Source organism: Lithobates pipiens, unplaced genomic scaffold (genome assembly GCF_037356315.1).
Source record: "Lithobates pipiens isolate NorthernLeopardFrog02 unplaced genomic scaffold, aLitPip1_a1.2 Scaffold_14, whole genome shotgun sequence".
Taxonomy (NCBI): Eukaryota; Metazoa; Chordata; class Amphibia; order Anura; family Ranidae; genus Lithobates; species Lithobates pipiens.
Window position 1 is genome coordinate 418389 of NW_027507728.1, and position 24088 is coordinate 442476.

The 24088-nt window shown below is 43.1% G+C and overlaps 1 protein-coding gene across 7 annotated transcripts in view; it reads left to right on the forward strand.

Moving 5' to 3' along the window:
- BRD3 (bromodomain containing 3) overlaps positions 1-23572 on the forward strand; it is a 119403-nt gene extending 95831 nt beyond the window's left edge. For 4 of the 7 annotated variants that reach the window (XM_077479131.1, XM_077479136.1, XM_077479133.1 and 1 more), the window contains exons 12-13: positions 18766-18891; positions 23135-23572. In XM_077479131.1, coding sequence (XP_077335257.1) covers positions 18766-18891; positions 23135-23253 — 245 coding nt within the window. In that variant the 3' untranslated portion in view covers positions 23254-23572. The remainder of the gene's footprint in view (positions 1-18765; positions 18892-23134) is intronic. The other 3 variants (XM_077479135.1, XM_077479139.1, XM_077479137.1) reach the window with 2 other exon arrangements.
- Positions 23573-24088: the final 516 nt, after the last annotated feature.

Sequence of the window (24088 nt, forward strand, 5' to 3'; positions counted from 1 at the left end):
AGTCATGGTGTACCCAGTCTGTCAGACTCCCAATCCGTTAACAATTCTGGCGCTGCTTAATGTCCACCTACCGAGGGGCCTGACCGGATAGCCTGAAAATGTGCGTCTACTTTAGTCCCTTCCATACTCTGAGCCTTCTTTGGCTCCTTCAGGTGTGCGCACCCCCCCCCCCCCCCCCCACCTTGGTTTTATTTTATTTACCTTTGGTTTTATGTTAATCCAGTCATGCAGGATTTTTAATCCAAACTGCAGCTTTGATCTCTGACTGCAAAGGCTACAAGTGCACTTCCATGCGTTCTTCAACAGAATCATTTTTTGATCTGCTTGCAGGTTTAATGGACTCTGCCTTCCAGCCTTCCTTTATGGGGACTGAGAGACTCCTGACAAGCTGTACTCCCCTCCCAAATGTTTGACGGCCCTGTATAACCTTTCCTTACTCTTTTCAACATTAAAATGAAACATTTTGGGCATAGATACACTTAAAGAAGGGAGTTGTCTTCACTGTGGCTCCTGCAGTATCCTATCTTAATAAAGTACTGACCTTCCCAGAGGAAGATGCACTTGTGTTTAAGGTAAGCGATTAGAGATTTTTTTTTCCAATACCTTATTCTCTCTGGCATGCCCTACCTTGAAAACTGCCTTGGTCATATTGCTAGCTTGCCAAACTCTAGTTGACTGGATTAAGGCCATGAGAGGGGATCCGGTCTCCTTCCAAGCTCTTATTGTGTTTAGAGCTCATACCTGCAGGCATATGCTACTGTGTTGGACAGATTATTAGATGTCTCCTGTCTGTTTCCATATGAATCTCCAGTCTGTGATCATAAGAAGGACTCTTCAAATGTTCAGCTGCCATGCAAGAAACGCATGCCATTGATGGATTATGTCTTGTATGTCCCCAGGGGTAAGACTACTGATCTGCCCCAGCAGAAGAATCCTATAGTTCAGGCCAGGAAGGTTCACCTCTCCCAAAAAGTTAATCACAGTCCTCAACCCCCACAGCCAAGCCCAAACCAGGCACCCAGCTTGTCCACAAACCTTGGACTTCCAAAACCCCCAAGTTCTCACTCTGACTCTAACTCATGAGAGTTTTGGGGTGATCGTAGCCTCCTTTTGAGGCAATTGAGACACCTTCACCACAAACATTCTATCATCATGGGACAAGTCAGTCTAGTCCTTGGACAGACCAATTTTCCTTGCATTGGGGACCGAGTTTTTTGTGGCATGGTGGCTCAGGAATCCTGCGCTACAGTTGGGAGAGTCCTTTCTCCTTTTTTCTTGGGAAAAACCCTACAATGGATGCCAGGAAAAACTCTATAATGAATGCCAGTCTTATCAGGCTGCACAGTATAAGTACTGGATACTTTGTGGACACAGTGGACTTGGTTGTCCTATGAACATTCTGGCGCTTTAGGCAATTTGGTTGTTGTTGCAACACTGGACATCCTGACTGCAAGGCCATCAAACAGGATTCAATTGGACAATGGTGTTCCATCGGGAGGAGCCATCGGGGAGGAACCAGAAGTCCTGCTTCAGCATAAGAGATAGAACAAAAATATTTCTATGTGGAACTACACATTCTAGTTGTGTCCGTTAATTACATCTCAGGAATGGGCTGCCGGAAGGCAGACTGCGTGAGCTGACAGCACTTAAACCCCAGGGAGTTCCTTCATCTGGAGGTGTTCCAGACATGGACTCACAGTTGAACCCCCCCCCATTCATACTTGATTAAAGTTTTTTTGGGTGTAGCCTTGGTTCACACTGATGCAATGTGCAAAAAGCACAAGATTTGCTGCATTTTTACCTATCGCATAGCAATTGAACGGTGTCCATGCGATTTGCTGTAAGTGTCAATGTTAGATTTATGACAGTCTGAAACGGATTGCAAAATGCACTGCAATGGGATTCAGATGCGGAAAAAGGGTCCCGCACCATTTTGGTGCGGATGCAATGCTATTTGAGCCATACAAAATGTGTTGCTCAAATTGCACCACATAGGCATGTGATGTGCACAGAAATGTGGTGGCTTTCATGTGGAAATTACATGAGATGTTCACACGCACTAGTGTGAATCAAGGCTAAGGGCTAATAATTGGTTAGTTACAGTGTGGAAAATGTATTTGATCCATTGCAGATTTTGTAAGTTTGCCCACTTACAAAGAAATGAAGGGTCTAGAATTTTTATCATAGGTTTATTTTAAATTATAGAGACCGAGTATCAACCAAAAATCCAGAAAAAAATATATGACAAATGTTATAAATTGAGTTGCAGTTCAGGGAGTAAAATAAGTGTTTGATCCCCTACCAACCAACAAAAATTCTGGGTCCCACAGACTGGCTACAGTATGTGCTGATGTGGTACACAGGTTAGTTCTGTCAATTTAAGAAGTTGCTCCTAACGACTGGTTCTGTGTATAAGAGACACCTGTCCACAGAATCTTTCTTCCATTTAAATCTCACTATTCTGGTCAAGACCAAGGAGCTGTCAAAGGATGTCGGGGGGGGGGGGGGGGTGGCGTTAAGATTGTAGACCTGCACAAGGCTGGAATGGGCTACAAGACCATCAGCAAGCAGCTTGGTGAGGAAGAGACAGCTGTTGGATTGATTATTCACAAATGGAATAAATACAAGATAACTGTCAATCGTCCTCGGTCTGGAGCTCCATGCAGGATTTCGCCTCATGGGGTAAGGATGATCATGAGAAAATACAGGATCAGTCCATAACTGCACGGGAAGCGCCTGTGAGATCTCAAGGAAGATCTCAAGGCAGTTGGGACTACAGTCACCAAACAAACCATTGGTAACACAATACGCCACCATGGATTGAAATCCTGCAGCATCTGCAAGGTCCCTCTCCTCAAGAAGGCACATGTACAGGACCATCTGAAGTTTTACAATGAACATCTAATGATTCAGAGAAGGATTGGGAGAAAGTGCTGTGGTCAGATGAGACTAAAATTTAACTCTTTTGGCATTAAGGAGGAAGTAAACCCTGATGGGTTTACTTCTTCGTCTCCCTGCAAAGGTTAAGCATAATGGGCTACTATGCATCGCATAGTAGCCCATTATGTGTCACTTACCTGAAACAGGAGCCAGCGAAGTCACCGCTGTCCCCTGTAGTCCGGAGCATCCATCTTCTTCTGGGTATCGCTGCTCCGGCCACTCACAGCGCCGATGATGTCACTCCCGCGCATGCGCACGGGAGCCACCGCTAACGGCGTATTGCGGTTGGCAGCGGCATGCTGCCAACGGCGTTAGTGCGCCTGCGCGCCGCTGTCTACGGCGCATGTGGCGCAGGAGCTTAAACTTTGAGTTGCCAAGCAACAGCCAGGAAACCTTAAGGATTTAGAGAAGATCTGTAAAGCAGAGATGTGTGGGAAAAAAAAGCTGGTCACCAACTACAAGAAATGTCTTGCCTCTGTGCTTACCAACCAGGATTTCTCCACCAAGTACTAAGGCATGTTTTTTCTTGGGGATCAAATACTTCTTTTACTCACTGAACTGCAACTCAATTTATAACATTTGTAGTGTTTTTTTTTTTCTGGATTTTTTGTTGATATTCTCTATCATTTAAAATACACCCATCAAAATTTTATACACCCCTAATTTCTTTTTAAGTGGCCATACTTACAAAATCTGCAGGGGATCAAATAATGATTTTCCCCACTGTAATTGCATTAAACGTACTTGAATAGCTTTTTGCAGGAACAGAAAAAAGTGCATTTAATAAGGAGCCTGCAGAGCTTTATGCCCACCACCAGCAGATCAGGGGTGCAATGTCCAGCTCCTGCAGACTCTCAAGATGGGCGTCTTGCCCATACCGCCAAATATGGGCATGAAGTTATTTGTGAGCAGGAAAATCAAGTAATTATGAGGAGCATCACCAGTGCTCTCATAGTTCATTGAGAACTTCAAGCCATCAGCCACAACAATACATCATCATTGTGCGTCTTGATCCGTTTACCCTTTGAACCTGTTGGGGATATCATTTTACTCTCACAAAGCAGGGTTCCATGTTGCCATCACCTGTGCAAGGTTTGTGTCTGAGCTGGTGACCTTATTGTGTAAAGAATCTTTTCTGCTATTGCACGGTGTTGTTCAGGCCATCACTTTCTTTCCTGAGGTAATTTCTGCATTTCACCTTAACCAGGATGTTGTTCTTCTGTCCCTATTGATGGTTCCCGTTCATCAAGAGTATGGGAGAACTTGCTTCTCGTTCCATTATTTCTAGGTGTGCTCAGCCAGATCATCATCCAAGCTTATGTTCTCAAGGATTGGGTTCTACCTTTTCTTGTTAAAGTGCACTCTATTAGATCTGTAAGCGCATCTTGGAATTTTCAGCATCAAGTAACTCTCTCCTAGATTTGTTTAACCAGATGGATGTTCAGGCCTCTTCTAATGCCAGTTTCAGATCCTTCAGGGGGCTCTATGAGCTCTAGTCCCAGCAATGTTCTGGGCTTTTTGTTTTGCTGTTGTCCACCCCTCGGGTGGCTTTAGGATTTCCCAACGGTTTTCTAAATACATTTGTCCCTCCAATCAATGGGGAGGGGGGGGGGGGAATAGATTTTCTTAATGGTTTATTATGGGTTACATGAAGATCATCAGAGACGTATGGTTTGTGCAGCCACCTTCAGGAGATTGGACACCGACAACTAGAATTGTTAAAGAACATAACCCATCACACACCCAATACTATTTGTTTTTCCAGCAACTAGAGCTTATTGGAATTAGTTAGAACTCAGCATTGTCAGAGAATCCATACCCAGACCCCACAGGGAAAGAAGCTCTGGAAAGGCCTGTAATGTGACATTAGGGCACTAGGCTATGTGGGTACTAGCTTCAGGCACCTGGTGCACTGTGTGTTTTTGCTGCTATCCAGGGTCATGCTACACCTGGCTTGTTGAAGCCTATTCCTGAAGACTCCTGCTCGGTGCAACCACTGGTGGGGCGTTGTTTGTCTGTAGGGTAACTTACTCCATGACTGCTCATCCTGCTCAGACCACTAGGGGTGTTCAGACTAATATTTGTGAGTGCTAGGGGTATTTATCCTGGGAACCCCACAGCGCAACACTTTAAATGTCTGTTGCAGCCATCTTCTGGGTGCTCAGACACCTCTAGTGCAGTTTGTTGCTCTTGGTGCATGGGCTGCATTATTTCTAGTAGTGAATGGCTGCCCTTTCCAAATGTAGCCAGTTCCCGGCAAGCCTTAAGACCTCTCTTCCTTGCATTTGCTTCAGTGGCCTGGTCATGGATGGCATTACCTTTCCAGGGTTTGTCTCACTAGATTTCCAGAATGGAGAATCAAAAGTTTAGAGGTATCAGTGGGCCACACTAGCTTGTGACCCTCCTGCTAATACTAGGAGGGATAGTATTTCTTCCCTAAAAGACAGATAGTGACAGCCCAGAACCCTTTTTCCTCGCTGAAGTTCACCCTTACTTTCAAAGGCACCTCTGTCCGGTGAGATTTCCCTTTTTTCTGCCCTGTCCAGACAAGAATTCTCCTCTGCCATGCTGAAATTCATGGGAAAAGGTCTCACCTGTGATTATTCACTCGCAGCGCAAGGGCCACAACCATTTGCATACACCATCTCAACCAGGTTCTTTCCATGATTTCCCTGGAGGATACTTCTACACAATCCATAAAGGATGAGAAGAGCAGCCTTTCTGTCACGGACATCAAGGTGCAGGAGTCTTTGTGGACATAACACCAAAACCCAAAGACATCACTCAGTCTTAGTGGAGATGGTTCGCAAGTGTCTCAACCTGAGTCCACTGCACTATGGCTATGAGCATGGATTCCTGTAAAAGTCACCAGCCACTTAAAGCTTTCCCTGTTCACTATATTGTGCAGTCTGAGCTGTACAAGGATTGGCCTACTCCTGATAGTTTTTTTATCCCTAACAAGTGCTTTCCACAGCAGTTCTCTTTAAAAAGTGGTCTGTTCTGGTAGCAGATCTGGCAATTTAATGCCTTGACACTGACCATCCCTGTCTGGTGTCCCAGCGTTCATGGACCCAATGGACAAATGCCTAGAGGCCCTTTATTTGGTTGTCTTTTCCTTGGCGACCCCTGCCTTACAACCTGCTATTGTGGCTACATCCAACCTAAAGTGGATGTAAAGCTGTTTCGTAAAATCTGACCTAGGCACATCTATCTCTCTAGCATTTTCCTATCTTTCTCCAAAGCCTTGAGTCCCGAGTGTTTCTGCTACTCTGTTCTTCTGTTATCAGCATGACAACTTCTGACAGGTTCTCAGTCAGCCTGAATTTTTTTGTCGAGGGAGCTTGCTATAAATAGATTAGCAGAGAGTTTGTCTTGTCACAGCTCTGCATATTCATTCCTTCCTTCCTCTTCCTATGTGGAGTGTGCCTTTCATCCAATTGGCTGTCTTGGCTGAATGCTAAGAATCCACTCCCAGTGCTGAACAGGAAGAGAGTCTCTACTACAATGTGCACTTTATAAAGAATATACAAAGTTAAAGACAGCACATATATACATGTAAAGCTTACGTGGGGAGATTTGGTTCATCCCACTGTATCATCTGAGGCTGTTGACTTCACTGGGTATATGTGAAGATTTACATCCACTTTAAGGCCTAAGTGTCTTGTCTGCTGACATTGCTTGTGATCAAAATGTTATCCTCTTTTTTTTGGATCCCACTTTTTTCCAACAACTAGGGCACATTCCAATAGCACCACTGTACTGTGTGGGTAGACTGCTGGGCCTTATGTGCCTGATCTTGGATGTGTCTCCTTTCTTTTTTTCATGCAAAGGACCTTTTGACTCACGTGGTGGGCTGCAGAACAGCTTTGCAAGAAATTGGTCTTTCAGGGTGAGGAACATCTCTTCAGCAAGTCCCTGGACTCCTTTTATCAAGGGGAAGACCAGCACCTTTCATTTTTCTCAGGCCTCTAGGTCCAGGACTAAACCTGAACACCCACTCTACCACAAGGCTTGGATCCCCAAGGTTTCTAAGCATCGGGGTAATTCCTCCAAACTGTGGGAAGCAGTTATTTACCTTCGGGCCCAGAATATTTTGGAACCTAGGTCTGAAGAGTGGTCTCCTAGGGTTACTGGATAGTCACAGCCTCTTCCACCACCTTGTTTTATACCCCCCAATATTCTTGTCTTCGCTGCAAAAGTGTGTGGACTTCTGCACTGCCTTGAAACAATGTACAGGTCAGGGTGTTAATACCCTGCCCTTGGAAGGAGAACGTTTTCAGGGTTTCTACTCCAAGGTAGTAGAATGTTTCAAAATTCTGTTTTTAAGGGGCCTCGATTCATTCTAGTGGTTATGCAAACTCTGCAAAGCATCAGTGAGATCTGTCATTTCCTCCCTATATTTAGTGGATTTTCTGGCCTTGTTGGACCCAAAGATCATTTGTCTACATGTCCCCATTTTTCCAGTGCACCAACGCTTCCTGTGTTTCACTGTGAACACTCAACACTACTAGTTTATTGTCCTCCCCTCCTTTTAGATTGTCCACTGTGCCTTGGGTCTTCGCTAAGGTGCTGGACCCTGTGCTTGCCCTTCTACTCTCAGATTCCCCCGTTGTGGGATATATGGCCAGCCTCCTCCAGTCAGCTCATGCATTGTCTGCCAATGACCATCCAGACCATGTAGCGGTTCGGAAAGATTCCGCACCCCCAGAAGTCACCGCTGGAACCAAAATATTGTTTGAAGGACCTCTTTGCTTTCTTATGAATACAGTCCTGAGTATTTCCTACCTACAGTTATTTCCAGGTGGATTATGTAACTGCTCTCCCAAGCCTATCCACTTAGACAAGGCTCTCCTTTTTCCTATTGGGGTGCACTCCACTGGGTCTGTGAATGCTTCTTGTGCTTTCCAGCATCTGTTTCCCTACTTTGCAAGGCTGCCCTCCAGGTCTTCTGTTCACAGGTTCTCTAGATTTATACCAGGTGGATATTCTGGCCTCTTCTGATTCCAGTTTTGGCTGCAAGATTCTCTGGGTGGCTGTCCTGAGCTGTTCAGATTCTGACCATCTGTTGACCTTTGTTTATGTGGGCCTGTTAGCAGGTATTTGCTGTTTGGTCCACCCCTCAGTTTGACTGCTTTGGGACTTCTCAACGTCTGAATATTCTCCTTTGTCCACTAATGAACAATTTAAAATAGGAATTTTTTACTGTAAATTTATTTTCCGTAGTTTTATGGGAACACGAGTCCCATCCTTCTGCTTTTACAGCTAGCTACGAAAGACATGGTAGGAGCTGGAGGGGTTATGCTGTTCTTTTACAATGACTCTGCTTCCTTGTCAGTGTCCTATCTCCTGAAGGTGGATCCATAAACCTATGTCTCTGAATACCCTTCTGTGTTCCAAGAAAATGATTTTACAGGTAAGTCAAAAATCCCCACCCCTCTGTCTATTGTCATGCTTCTTATACTGCTTTTCAGAAAACTGAGGCATGCTGGGTGTAGGACAGTATCCATATCCTATTGAAGGCAGCAGTATAATCCAACAATGTAAGAATTCTGGTGTCCATCAATCAACTCCAAGAAATAATATTTACGGTAGATACAAAAATCCTATTTTTCTGTTCAGCTGGCGTAAGGACCTGAAATACTTATTTATATTGAGCTGTGCACCAGGTGAAAGTTGAAATTTTGGCCTTAAAATGGACGGGGTTGCTCTTTAAGATGATGGATCGAAGAGGGCTGGTCTTTGGGTGGACTTGGAGAGCGTAGGATGTCATTAGCACAAAGAGTTGGATCAGCAGTAGGATGGAGATGACAAAATTGTATGTTCGGTGTTGTGACCTTCCTTATGTTATCCAGTCATGCAGCACCGCAGGGCTGGGGAAAGATAAGTATGAGCTTTTCTTTACACAACTTTTGGCAAGTTAAGATTTGTTTCAATTGTAGATTTATCCATTTGGTTGGCGTTATTCTTTATTACTATACTAATGTGCCATGATCACACTTTATCACACTTTTTATAAGGAAAGAATTATGTCTAGGCTTGCATAAAGAATCTACTGGCAACTATGACCAGTTAATGTGGTGTGTTCCATATTTTATACAGAATTTGAAGGTTTTTTTAAATGAATTTTCTATTTGGATAATACATATTTGATATTGTAATTATATTTTCATTGTAGCTGCATACTGCAAGCAGCCACTGAAGATAAGAGGCAGTAGTCACCCCAAGTATAAGAACACAGTTTGGGCAAATTTTGAATTTTTATTTTTGGTGCAGCAATGATTGCTAGAACCAGAGTTTACAGTATAGTTGTGGCAGCTCAGGGATATCATTGAATATGTAGAAACAATCAAAAAAATATTTTCCTGGTGGATTTTTCATGTTATTGAGTATGTAACAAGGGACACTGGAGCTCACATAGGTCTTGCCGGAACATCCATAACTCCTATTTGGACAGGAATCTGGGAATTATGGCAGGTGGAATCTCACTATTGGAATAACGGAAGCAAATAGGAAGCCAGAGGCTGATTCAACTTAACTTCTAATGAAAATATTTTGTGCGATGTATTTACCCTTTTTAGCATGTACTGTGAGGAACATGGCTAAATCGTACAAAACCATAACTTTTATTTTATGAAAAGCATGATACGTTGTTACATTTTTATTGCTGTTTGTGCATTGGGGAGATTTACTTTTCTACTTGTCCTGGAGACCGTTGTCACTGAAACGGAATGTAAGAGAACATGCTAAATTCCGCTGTTTTCACAAGACCAAAAGATGAGCAGAAATCTTCCAATGTTGAAATTCCTCTCACTTTGTGGTGATTTCCTTCTATAGAGATAGCCACTGCCCACACCTATAACTGGCCTTTGCCGCAAAGAGCACATGGAAGGGCGACACTGTCAAACAAAACCGAAAAAAAATTCCCAGCTCCACTTACCAGCCTGCAACCAATCAAATTATCCTGGCTAACAGTTTTCGTTAAAAATAGGGCTTTCGTTTGCAAATGCATGTGTAAGCTGCAGAGCCACTTCATGACACCCCAGTATTATCTGCAGTCCTAACTCTATACATTTTTGAGAGCCTCCATAGTAGAAGTGCATGCATTATGATGAATAGGCAAAGGGCAAGTAAGCCTGGAGGGAGCCAACCCCTCCTCATAGTCTCAGGGTTGCACTGGACTTTATTCTGTTCCTTTTACTTTCTGTCCTGGAGATGCAAAAGAATAATCTCCACTGGACACAGACAACAGAAGTAACTTTTGCTATTTTATCCAACGCAAATAACAATTTTGGCTTTACATACAGTTTAATGAATGCCCGATGGTGCCAAGTGGCGATTGGTCACTTTTTAAAAATACATTTCATATTAGTAGCGTGGATCAACAGGCAGCACAGAGAGCTTTGATGTATCGAATAAAAAAAAGACATGACGCAGCAGTCTTTGTTTTTAGGAGTCCACATGTAAAATTATTTAACTGTTGATCCTACTGTTTTTTCAACTTCCCTTAACAAAGCAAATGGAAGTTGAAGACAAATGAGTTAACGCCGACAGGGGTTCTTATAATGGTCCATTTGTTCACTTGTGTAAAACCTTTATCCAGAAAGGAAAAAAAAACTCTTGCTAAAACGTTTTAGCTGGAGTTAGGCTTTAATTTGTTAGTAAGGTCCATTTTAATCTGCTAGTCCAGTTGGCCATGCAGTAGAATTTTTAAACGTTTATTTTAAGAACGTTTGATTTTCTAATCAGTGAGTCAAATGGATATTAAGGTGTTTTTTTTTTTTTTTTGTTTTTTACCATAGGGACAAGAGAATTTGAAGGAGCAGGATGTAAACTTTTTCTTGATTGAACACATTTTTAACAATGAATGTGACTTTCCTTTGGGAAAGTCCATTCACTCCAAATTCGAAAGTTCAAAGCAAATGTTTTTGGAGTACTTTTAAACTACATCCATCATGTCATTGAATGCACTAATTAATTTTTTAAATATCTTTATATATATATTTTAATATTTACTATTGCATGGTCAGCTTAAAGTATAGGTTCACCTTTTGTAACATGCTAGATGTTGCCCCCATATTCGGGGTGTAACATGTTACAAATCCACTGGCCCCCGCACCTCCCCAGCATTGCAGGCGGAGGGCTGTCTTCTCCCCCCGCTCTCTGTGAGAATCTTCAAAGAATGTGTCCAGCCATGTCACTCATTCATAGAGTTCTGTGATTTGAAAACTAAAAGATCCGGCAGCCTTTGTGACTGTTGGCTTGTAGTTCTTTGTGAACTACCACGGCACTCTTGAGAGCTGTGGTAGTTCAATAATGTTTCCTGTTAATATTTAACTGCTTGGCTGTACGATGTAGGGCCAAACAGCTTACACACAGAGCCTGGAAGAGCCCTACATAACGCCCACGATCTGATCGTGGGTGCAATACTTTCCAGGCTCCCAATAATAAATACACCTTTTTCCCCTTACCATCTTTCAGGACTGCCACAATGAGACCTTGGCTCCTCCCCTTCCGAGGAAACGCTGCACCAGCCCATAAAATTCCATTTTCCCCTGCCGGACTTCAGTTGTTTGTTTCCACCAGTGGGGAGACACTGTTAGGAACCTGGCCAGACAGTCAGGGAGACTGTGGCTTTGAAGCCCTGTAGGGGAAGCTGAGGCACTCTCAGGGAAGCGGTGAGGTACACACCTGACCACACAGTTTGCCACCCCATCTTCGCCGAGTGCAGGCGGAAGATGCGGGGGACCACCATCGCATTCACAGGGATGCAGCAGGTAGGCAGCTCCGCTCTCCCTGTACACGGGTGCAGGCCGCATTGGAACCATGCGGGCCGAGTGACAGACGTAATTTCCGGTGGAGGGCGGATCTTTCCCTTTTGATGAGCAACTTCCGGTTCCAGGTCACGGTGCTGATGGTGGCCGGGCGCAGTCTGCAGAGGAGTCGGGAACGCGGCACAGGTAGGGTGAGACTCCACAATAGCAACCACCAGAGTGGCCATGTCTGAAGCGGATGCCTGCACAGCGATGCTAGCTCCAGCTATCCAAAGGTACGGGTACACTGGGGAAGGGTCCTCTTTATCTAGTATTTCCCCCCTCCACTGATGGTTCCTTGTAGTGGGGTGGTCCCTCTGGGTGTTCAGAGGGGGAGGGAGGTTCAGGTTCTTACCTTTTTTAAAAGGCCTGCAGCACTCCCCAGGGTTGTAACCTGTAGGAAAGGTGATGTTGTTTATTGGTTCTTGCATGTATTTCAGAAAGCTACTGAGAAATCAAGATCGTCGCATAGCTCTAGGAGAAAGTGCGCCTCTTGTAGGGATACCCTAGGGCAATCTTGGACAAAAGTATTACGCAAAGACTGTATAGATGCATTAGTCAGAGAAAGGGCATCAGAGCAGGAATCGGGATTAGCGGCTTCAGTGAAGAAACTTTCCTCCACCTTTCAGTCATTTAAATCCTTGTTTTAAAGGGTTTCAGCTTCCTAAAAAAACCTCACCTGCATCCTAAATTACAACCCATTCACAAGCACAGGGCTCTATACCATTGATATGCAATTAGCGGACCTCCAGCTGTTGCTAAACTACAAGTCCCATCGTGCCTCTGCCTCTAGCTGTCATGCTTGTGGCTCTAAGAGTCTTGCTATGCCTCATGGGAATTGTAGTGCTTCAACAGGTGGAGGTCCGCTAATTGCATATCCCTGTTCTCTACTTTTCCAACCGGCCGCCACTGCCGCGGCAGAAGGAGCTACTGGGGCCCCCAGAGAGGAGACTAGAGAAGAGCCAGATAGTGCAACCTCGGGTTCCCAGGAAGAATCAGAGGAAGAGGACCTTGGACGGGGGATTCCAGGAAACCTTCACGGTATAAGCTTTCCCTGCAAGAGGTAGAGGACCTCTTGGGGGCAATTTACACCACCCTTGGAATTGAGACGGACAAGAAACTCCTGACACTCCATGACCAGATGTACAGGGGCATGGGGGAACAGAAAAAAAAAGTTTTCCCAGTTCATGATGTCCTGGTGGAAACAGTAAAGAGTGGCAGGATCCTGAATGGAAGCCTTTTTTCTCTAGAAAAAACCTTTGAAAAAGTTTCTGTTTTCAGAAGATCCATTGTCCATCTGGAATAAAAAATACAAACTGGACGCTGCCTTCTCTCAGGTTTCCAGACATACAGATCTGCCCTTTGAGGATATGGGAGCTCTAGCAGATACTATGGATAAAAAAATGTATTCCCTCCTAAAGAGAGCCTGGGAATCAACCATAGGAAATCTGAAACTGGAAATGGCTGTCACGGTAGTGGCCGTAACTTGGAGCATTGGATTTTCCAAATTCAGGATCATAGTGCAGTGGGAACTGCCAAGGAAACTATATTGTCATCTTTTCCTACTATTCTGCGAGGAGAGGCATATATAGCGGATGTGTCTGCAGAGTCCATCCCCATGTCTGCCAGAACCACGGCTCTAGCCAACTTGGCCAGAAGAGCACCTGGCTAAAAAACGTGGCCAGGCAATAGTACCTCTAAAGTTAAACTGATGCGGGATCCCATTGATGGGAGATTTACTTTTCGGCCCAGGTCTAGAAGCTGTGCTAGATCGCACAGCCGACAAAAAAATGTTCCTTCCCAGTTAAACGCAAACTCCTAGTTCAGACAAAGTAAGGGTTTTCGTCCACAGAAATGAAGGGGAGTCCCTAAGCCTGAAGGGGAAAAGAAAGCTTGGGGCAAAGGCAGAGGGGGCACGATTTTTCATCCTCCTGAACAGCCCTGAAAAAGCCAATGATGTTCCAAACAGGGTGGGAGGAAGACTGGGGGCCTTCCTCCAACAGTGGGAGGCGGTCCCCGGTCAATTTATCTTGGGGATTTTAAGGAGGGGATCTGTAATTTAAAAGACCACCCCCAGGAAGACTCCTTGTCACACACCTTCCCAGGTGTGTGGAGAAGGCCGAGGCCCTATTGGGGGCATTAAAATAATTGGAAGAACAAATCGTAATACGCAGGGTTCCAAAGCGTGAGGAAGGTGGGGTTTTTTACTCGCGCATTTTTGTAGTGCAAAAACCCTCAGGAAAATAGACTGATGCTAAACCTAAAACCCCTGATCCAGTCTGTATCCTACAAAAGGGTCTGTATGGAATCTATCTTTATGGGTCAGAGCCTTGCTACCCCAGAATTGCTACATGGCGTCGCTAGACTTCCAGGATGCCTACCTCCATGTCCCTATTGTAGAAGCTTTCCAGAAGTTTCTCCATCTAGCGGTGAACGTAGAGAAACAATCCATCTACAGTTTCATGCACTTCCAATCGGCCTATCCTCATCACCCCAAATCTTCACAAAGGTCATGGCAGAAGCCATGGCCTTTCAGCGGCTTAGAGGAGTCTCAATAATTGCATATCTGGACGACCTGCTCCTCTTTGCAGCATCTCCAGAACAGATAACCAGAAATCTCGAACTGACAAAGAAAATCCTGACAGGTCTGGGGAGGTTGCTGAACCTGGAAAAGTCCAGCTTGATTCCATCTCAGCGCATTGTCTACCTGGGGTACCTGCTAGATTCCACTCAGTTGAGGGTTTTTCTGCCAGCAGAAAAATTACCGAAAATTGAACACTTAGAAACCCTACTGGCACAGGGCACCTGGAGGGACGAGGAGCTCAAAAGGTCGTCTAATTGGAAGGAACTGAATGCTGTTGGGTTGGCACTCAGGTTTTTCAGGAGGGAACTACAAGGACACCACATTAGTGTGCTCAGACAACTTCTCAGTAGTTGCATACGTAAACAAGCAAGGTGGCACGAGAAGCGGAATCCTGCTGGCAACAGAAGTCCTCAGCTGGGCCGAGACCAGCCTTTCGGTAGTTTATCTAAAAGGGGAAAAGAATGTGGCGGACTTTCTCAGCAGAAAACAGCTGAGAGCGATTGGGTCCTCAACCAAGAGGTCTTTGAACATATATCCAAAAGATGGGGATCCCTGGAGGTGGACCTCTTCGCATGAAAGGACAACGCAAAAATACCCGGTTTCTTCTCCTTAAACAAGTGGGAAGATGCACTAGGGGTGGAATGCGCTAACACAGAGCTGGCATTTCACAAAATGCTATGCCTTCCCGCCACCAGTCTTGTTACCGGCAGTTCTGAGAATTCCAAATGGAGAACATCTCACTGATCATGGTGGCACCGCATTGGCCCAAAAGGTCCTGGTTTTCAGTCCTCAAACAATTAGCAGTAGAATCCCCATGGTTCCTACTGATCCGGGAGGATCTCTTATCACAGGGCCCAGTGGTCCTTTGTCCCCGGGTACATCGTTGAACCTAGCGGCCTGGCTACGGAGCAGTGTTTAATTTTGGCAGCAAATTTCGATTTAGTTTTAGTCTTGGGGCTAAAATGGCATTTTTTAGTTTTGGTCACAATTGTTTGTTTTAGTTGTATTTATTCGACTAAATATCCAGTACCTTTTAGTCTAAAATCAAGTAGGTGTAATTAAATTGTAATGCATTAGTTAACATTTCTCTACAATTTCCACACTCATTATATACTGCTCGAGTGAAAAATCAAATATGTTGTTTATTATGACCAATGTTAATTTTGAAGTCAAATTTCAATTTAGTTTTAGTCTTTTGACTAAAATGGCCTTTTTTAGTATTAGTCCCATTTTAGTCTTGACTAAAATGCCATTTTAGTTTTAGCTGTATTTGTCATCTCAGTTGTTTTAGTCGACTAAAATGTTTTAGTTGACGAAATTAAAACTGCTACTGAGGAAGGGTTATTCAAATTCAAGGAATTTTCAGAAAGGCTAATATCCACTCTCCTCAATAGCAGAAAGGAGATGCGCCTCGTCTACAAAAAGGTCTGGGTATGCTTTAATGAATGGTGTGCAGGAAACTCCTTTGAGGTGCAAAGCCCCATAGCCGTTTTGGAGTTTTTGCAGGGCAGATAAAGAGTTAGCCATGAATACTCTAAAGAGCCAGGTATCCGCACTTGCATATTTGGCCAACTCTTGAGTGGTCAGATTTTTCAGAGCACTAGGGGGGCAGAGGCCAGTTCAAGGCCCACCTTTCCCCAAGTGGGACCTATCTTTGGTCTTACAGGCCCTAACTGATCCACTATTTAAACCTTTAGAAAATTGTTCACTAAAGGATCTTACTTTCAAGACCATATTTTTGGTTGCAGTGACAACTACTAGGAGGGTCCGTGAAATGGAGGACTTGTCAGTCAGACCCCCTTTTTGTGTTGTATTGAACGGGAAGTTTCCAAAATAGATGTGGCATTCTTACCTAAAGTGGCTTTGAAGTTTCACAGAAGCTAGGAGATAGTTTTACCCACTTTTTGCCCTAATCCCCCAGGAGAAAGGAAGTTTATTTTACAGGTTTTATATGGCGCCAACAGTTTGCGCATCGCTCAACAAAATAAAGGCAGACATTACGGTTACGTTTCATTTTCGTACAAGAGTAATCAGAGGGCCCTGCTCATTAGAGCTTACAATCTAAAAAGGAAGGGTCAATTGATACAAAAGGTAATGGCTGTGGGGGATGAGCTGATGGAGGAAGTAAAACAGAGTTTCAATTTCACACTTTAGATGTAAGGAGATGGATGTATCCTGCGGTACTTGAAACTGACGAAAACAGCAAGTCAGATTCCCTGCTTATTTTGTTTTCTGGGGGAAGAAAGGGGTATAAACAGTCTCAGCGCACTATTGCTAGATGGCTCACGGTAACCATTGGCTAGGCCTATTTGTTAGCAGGAAAAGAAGTTCCTATGGGTATAAAAGCACACTCTACTAGGACTATGGCAGCTTCTCAAGCGGAAAAGGCTGCAGCGACCCCAGAGCAAATTTGCAAAGCAGCAATGTGGTCCAGTTTTGCCACCTTTGTAAAAGATTACAGGGTGGGCCTGGTCTCAGGAATTGAGCAAGCCTTTGGGCGAAAAGCAAGCCGTAGTCCCACCCTAAGTGGTAAGCGCTCGTCTATCCTCTCATTGTCGCTGTCCTGAAAGACGATGAGGGAAAATTAGTGTTGCTCTTACTGGTAGCGTATTTTCCAGTAGTCTTTCAGGACAGCACTAGTTGCCCACCCGTTTTTTTGGGGGGGTCTTAAGGAAGACCTCAACACAGGCATGCTAGTAATATGTTATGGTATGTTATTAATGTGTTCTTGTGTCTCCCCAGCTGGCCAGAGGTCCTCTTATTAAAAAAAAAAAAACAAGTCCGGCAGGGGGAAGTGGAATTATATGGGCTGGCGCAGTGTTTCCTAGGAAGGGGAGGAGCCAAGGTCTCTCGTTGTGGCTGTCCTGAAAGACTACTGAAAAAGACGTTACCGGTAAGCGTAACTAATTTTTTTTACCTGCAAAAAGATGTGCATTTATTTATTTATTTTTTTTTAAAAGGTGAACGTATTCTTTAACACTACCCTCTGCAGACAGTGCTGCCAAGGTTACGCCACTGCTTCTCAATGGAGTAGCCACCCTAAGACAGGAAGTCGGGATCACCAGTCAAAAAGGAAACGCAGTCTAGAAAAGGCAAAAATTCAGCCACCTAATTTTTCTGTTTAATTCCGCTTTAGGGCTTCAGTTAGTTATTTTTGATTAGAAAAATATTTCTCATTGGTTGCCATGGCTGTTTTGGTTACACCAAAGTAATTCTAGGTGTAGTTTGATATCCGTTCTGGTGCTGGGCAGTTTTGATTTGGTCTGTAGACTGAGACTAACCACTTGGTTTACAGTAAGCCCATTTTTCAAAGCATTGATTTCGGCATTTACATGAGGCATTTGACAACAAGGTGTCAATCTGTTTCTGCAAAGCAATTACAATTTTCTCTGCTGCTAAGCCCAAACGAATGATATGTAGACTTGTACAAGCTATATTATTATATATATTCCAAACCTTCTTAAATTCTGTTTAAACATATGGAAACTGGTCTAACACATATTTTGGCAATGTTCTGATTTAGCTTCTGTATGCTGAGTGACTTGCTTTCTGGTAAAAGTTTTGCTACAGGTAATGTTTGCAGTGGTGAAAGTTAAAGATACTTTCTGCAAAGCGGTGGAGGCTTGCTGGCTTTTTCCCTTGCCGGGGCTGAAGTGGCATTTTATGGCAGTTTATCCATCCCACTGCATTCCATATCCATGCTTTTGTTTGCCCTACCTTTCATTACTTTCCTGCAGTGCATTATTAACCCTTCTGAGGTGTTCCCAAACATATAGTAATAAGAAAATTTTATTACCAGTAAAAAAGTCAACATGACTTTTGTAAGGCCTTTTTGATGCTGGCGGGACACTATCTGGTCGTCTGACACCTGTATAATTATATTTTATTTTTTGCCTGTTTTGTATAGTCTATATCTTTTCTCTGTGCCTGTGGCTTTAAATCATCATTCCAACAAATAATGTCTTGCAGTTTATTTCCCAAGGCTGAATTCTAGCTGGTTCTCAGTAGAAACTTGAATGCTGAAACGTTCCCTCATTTTTAAGCTTATGATTGCATGAGCAGAGGTTGGGGAGCAGGCATTGGTTTTTGACCATCTTGCTCAACCTTTCCATGCTCAAGCAATAATGCTTAAACTTTGGCCTGTTGGGAGTCACAAGAAGTTCCCTCTAGAGCCCTTTAGAGCAGTGTTTTCCAACTCTGGTCCTCAAGCCCCCCCAACAGGTCAGGTTTTCAGGATATTCTTTGCTTTATCGCAGGTGCCTGTGATTAAGTTTCTGTTTTAAACCCACCTGTCAATAGACCGGATATCCTTAAAACATGTACTACTTCTTGCAGCGTGGCTTGAGGAGCAGAGTTGGCAAACGCTGCTCTAGAGGTTGTGCAGAAAACCTCTCTTGTGTTGGCGTCTGGCTGATTGCTTCGCTTTCCCAGCAGCCTCGGGGAAGAAGCAAGCTGTAAAGTCCAAGGAAGAGTTGGCTCAGGAAAAGAAAAAGCAGTTGGAGAAGAGACTCCAGGATGTGAGCGGCCAATTAAATAACAAGAAACCCACGAAAAAAGGTACAGTGCTAGATCCGCCCCTCTGGCCAACAAAGCCACAGAAATGCAAGCTCAGTGCCCGTCACCCCAAGCAAGCAGGTGTTTGACCTATTCATCCTGCTAGAGTATTAGGAAGCGGGAATGCTTGTCATCTAACTATTCCTCCTCCTGTTTTCATTCATTTTCTCACCGCTGTGATCAGGCTGCTTCACTGTGTAATCCTGACCTGGACTAATCTGTAGTATGTAGGAGCCGACAGGCAGGTTTAGAGGCAAGTGCGCATTTAGAATCGTACCCGTAAAACATGCGCTGTGCATTCTTTTTCTCTGCAATCACTTTTTGTTTGCGCTTACCATGAATATTCATGCTGCCCAAATAGCCACACCCACCTTGTTAATTTTTTGGGTAAACACAGATTTCCCTTATTTTTACTATACAAAAAGGCATTAGACACCCAAGATGACTGATAACCAAGCACAGTGCAACTCACAGCAGATTTTGTACAGAAGTATTACATGCAAGGAAGCTTTTATTTTTATTTATTTATTTTTCTCTCCAATAACAGAAACCTGTATTCGGAGAAATTCATAGATATTTTGCCATATAAAAAAATTGTTACTTGATTGATTTTGGAGGCTTGTTCTGTGTCAGTGCTTAGCATAAAAGCTAGCAACTGTCATTTTCGGAATGCACCAATTACAGCCTACATATTTCTGTCATGAAAAGTTTACCTTAATATATAAAAACCTAACAATTGGACTCTTTATTTGATCTTTTTGGTCTGTTATTGTCCCATTGAAAGTTTTTCTTATTTTTTTAATTTTTTTATTTTATTTTTTTATATTAGGTAAGGCAAATTTTTTTTTTTTAGCAGCAGTTGACTTTTTGATATCTCTGTGGAGTACAGAATACCCCCCCTCCCCTTATTTAGAGATGAGGAGAGAGGAAGTGAGTGAGTGACTTGTATAGCGCTACCTATGCGAACTGAATCACCTCAGGGCGCTTTTTCTTGCCACCATCTGTGGCTTTGCATTGTCCTTTTACCCCGTAAGGTCCTGACATGCTTACAAACACATACAACATTGACATACACATATTAAGGCCAATTTTTTTTTTTGGACAAGGTCTAATTAACCTACCAGCTTGTCTTTGGAGTGTGGGAGGAAACCGGAGTACCCGGAGGAAACCCACGCAAGCACAGGGCGAACATGCAAACTCCAAGCAGATGGTGTCATGGTCAGGATTTAAACCAGCAACCCTATTGCTGCTAGGTGAAAGTGCTAACCGCTACACCACTGTGCTGCCCCCCCAGGTGTTCTATAGTCATGTAGTCACAATGCTGCACCTCCAAAGATGCAGGAGAGTGAGCATTTTCACCTTGGAACAGGAAGTGTGTTGCTGGCAGGTTTACCATGTGGGAAATAAAGAAAACGAATGCAGCCCCACATCTAAAGACGAGTGAGTTGCAAAATATTATTTTTGTTCTTGGGTTTACATATGCTTTAAATTCATATGTAAATGAAAGCTGTCGGCATGTGATCCTCCTTCTTTTTTTGAGGTGCAAAGCTGAATTTTATAGCACCAAGGACTGATCTTCCTGAAAAAGGGGTGCTTAGAGTTCCATTGGCTTTACATTGATGAATTGGCTCCTGCTGTTTATCCAGGCCTGGTTTACACTGTTAGATGCAGATCCTGCAGGTGCACAGCAAAAATTAGCCGTTTTTATTATTATTTTTTTTGGGTCAGAAGTGTGTTTAGTGCATCATTCTTCATTTCTTTAGTTGATTGTGTTTTTATTTTATTTTTTTACTCCTCAAGAATTAGAATTCAGCATTGGTGAAGTTCATTGCTCCCTGGAATAAAAGGAGTGCTTATTTAATACCAGGGGTAAAAGGCCACACCATGTGATGCTTTTGCCCAGTGCACTTGGTTTGTTGTAGGAAGTAGTAATTCCCATCAATGCTGCATTCAGACCACTTCAGTCTTGTGTCGCTTGCACTTTCATAGTTCTTTTTAATCTAATTGCACCATTGCATGAATAGAAACTATGCCTCTCCAAATACTTCTGGGACTGGTGGGTACACTACATTGCAGACTCTAGAGGCTTCATCCTTTTTCTAACGCAGCACTGCCTCACATCACAACCTGCAAAACTTTTCTGCTCTGCCGGTATAGTAGAACACTTTCCCTTGCTGTGACTGACCCTGAGCGTTAAAGGCAGAGTGGTCATCTGGTCTAGAGCATACGTTTCCTACTGCTTTGTCCTGGGTCTGACCTAAGTTGAGATGCCCAAAAAAGTTCTTTAATCCCCCCCCCCCCCAAAAAAAACAAAAGCAGTTTCAATATATTAAGAGCATTTAATCTTGAAATGCTATTTTGTAGAAATCCCCAGTTACCCAGCCGTTTTGACCTGGATCACCTGTAACCCTCAAAATTGATTGTTGGCTTCATAAATATGAATTTGGTTAGACGGGTCTTTGCTTCGTTCACAGCCGAAATACTAAAGGCCCTTTTAAGTTATTCTTCCAGCAGCTTGCTTAAACCTTTACCAAACCTTTCCCTCCCAGCAGTAATTTAAGTGGAAGTAAACCCATCGATTTAAACAGTTAAACAAAAAAAGGCATGCTGGGAATGCTAACTGCACATTGGCTGTGCTCTCAGCCAAACTATCAAACCATCCAATGGCTGGTGTCATAACGAATCACATGTGCAGCACCATAGCAGTTGAAGATTAAACAGGCAAAGATGGCAGCTTCCTTGGCTGAAAACGATAGCGGAGTTTACTTCCACTTTAGCAGCCTTGTGATATCTAATGTAAACCCACAGAAGGTGAACTGGAAGGGTGCAGAGTGAGCTGAGCTGCTAAGAGCATGACTTAAAACACTTCAGTGCCTCTGCTCTGAACTTAGAGATGAATTGTTCCACGGTGCCTGCGGCTATCGAGGTCAGAGATGACTTGTTTAAAGCCCATTTACGACTTGTTAAAGATATGTGCACACTTGAATGTTTGGCCACAGGTTCATGTTCAAGCTGAAGTTTAGTTAAGATTTATTTTTGGGATGCAGGGTCAACTACTTACCTCTAATGAAGTATATCCTACCTCCTGCTGCTCCTTGGTTTAGAAATGTTCTCTGCAGCGATGACGGGTCCTCTTCACGTCTCCAAATTTCTGATGGTGCATTACTGTCTTCGGATCTAACATTACAGTACATTGAAGTCCGAAAGACCTGTCACAAAATGCAGTTGAATGAGACTACCCCATCATTTCTACTCTAAGCCCTTGTACACCCGGTCGGATATTCCGATGGACAATGTCCGATGGGACCGTGTTGTCGGATAATCCGACAGTGTGTGGGCTCCATCGGACTGTTTCCATCGGAGTATCCGATGGACCAAGTTTTCCAACTTGTCTATAAAAAATTTTTGACAACATGATCCGAGCGGATTGTCCGATCATGTGTAGAGAATTCCTATCGGACAAAGTGCCACGCATGCTCAGATCAAATTCCTAGACCAAAGCTATTGGCTACTAGCCTGAACGTAGTCCCGTCCTAATGAAATAACGTCATCACGTTAAGTACGATCGGATTTTCTGACAACTTTGTCCGACCGTGTGTATGCAACAGTTTCGGACAAAATCCGACTGATTTGGTTGTCGAAATGTCCAAGGGCTAACTAGAAATCCGCAGGATGTGGGATACACTTCTTTGGAGGGTAAGTGATGTTAGTGAACATGCATTGCAGAAAGTTTTTTTTAAATAAACTTTAACTTAAAGTTTTTTTTTTTTTTTTTTAATAATCTCTCGGGACTGTATCCTCCTATCTTGTATCTAGTTTATCTCTTCTATCTCAGAATTTTATCTTGATGTTCATAATCCAGATAAGTCTTAAAGCTATATATTGAAATTAAATCTAAAGTATTTTTTGCTTTAAAGTCATGGCAGGTTGTATATTAGAGTCCTGAACCAGGCTCATTTTTTTTGTTTTTATAGCATAAACTTACTGGTGGTTATTCACACCCAAGGCACATATTTACCGCCTGACTTGCTTCATGTTTGCCTACAATAAGCATGAAAGAAGCTTTGCCCAATTGCCTTTTCCCTATACATATGACAGATGTACAGGTAAAAAAAAAAAAAAAAGAATAATTTACGACCAGCAAGCCAGGGGTCTGCAGGATTTTAAAATGATATCACTGCATGTCTTTTTTATTAGTAATTATAATCTGATCCAACACTGCTGTGCATTTATTTTTCTCTTGCAGAGAAGTCTGGTTCAGGAGCAGCAGGAGGTCCATCCCGGCTCAGCAGCAGTAGCAGCTCCTCAGAATCCGGAAGCAGCAGCTCCAGCGGGTCCAGCTCTGACAGCAGTGACTCAGAGTAAAACTTTAACCATGGAAATCAAAACTGATCACACAATCTTGTCCTTCTCCCCAGTGTCTTCGTCTGAGGCTCAAGGCTTATGTGTGCTGTTTTAAAAAAAAAACAAAAAAGGAAAAAAAAATTTAAAAAAAAAAAAAACCAAAAAGAAGGAAAAAAACTACAGACTAATTTTATTTTTTAAAAAAAGTAAAAAAAAAAATAGAAGATTCTCCAGTTTGGCAAACAGGCATCAGCAATAACCAGCGAGCGGAGGGCCCTGTTGCTTTAATTGGATTTTATGAAAATTTTACTTTATATAATTAAAGAGATTTTAAACTGGTTTTAATGCCTCTTCTCCCTGTTTGGTCTAAATTGTGTTTCTCAGAACTTAACACGAACTGAACCGACTACCACCGAATTTAATACGCCCCTCAACTTTGGAAACGAATTGCTATGTAACCTCTCACATGGTACTTTCTCTGTCAGAGACTGCCTGCCTTGTAATTAAATAGGTGTGTGTGTAACCTTGCTGTAGTACCTAGATATACTAAACATACGTTTACAGCTTCAGCATTGCGCCTATTTTTTATTTTTTTTTCAAATGGGGCAAAATGTGCACAAGGCACTTGTAGCTGATATTACGGGAAGTAACTTTTATCTGGTGGGGGTTAACTTTTTTTTTTTTTTTTTTTTTTTAATTTTTCCTTAATTTTTTAATTTTTTTTAAAGCTTTCTGTTTACCTCAAGAAAAAGTATATCTAGTAAATTCATATTTTGTAAGAAATTCAACATTTTCATGGTCCTCAGTACAATGACCCCCCTCAGCTACACATTCCACTAGCCTTTCTTTTTGCTTT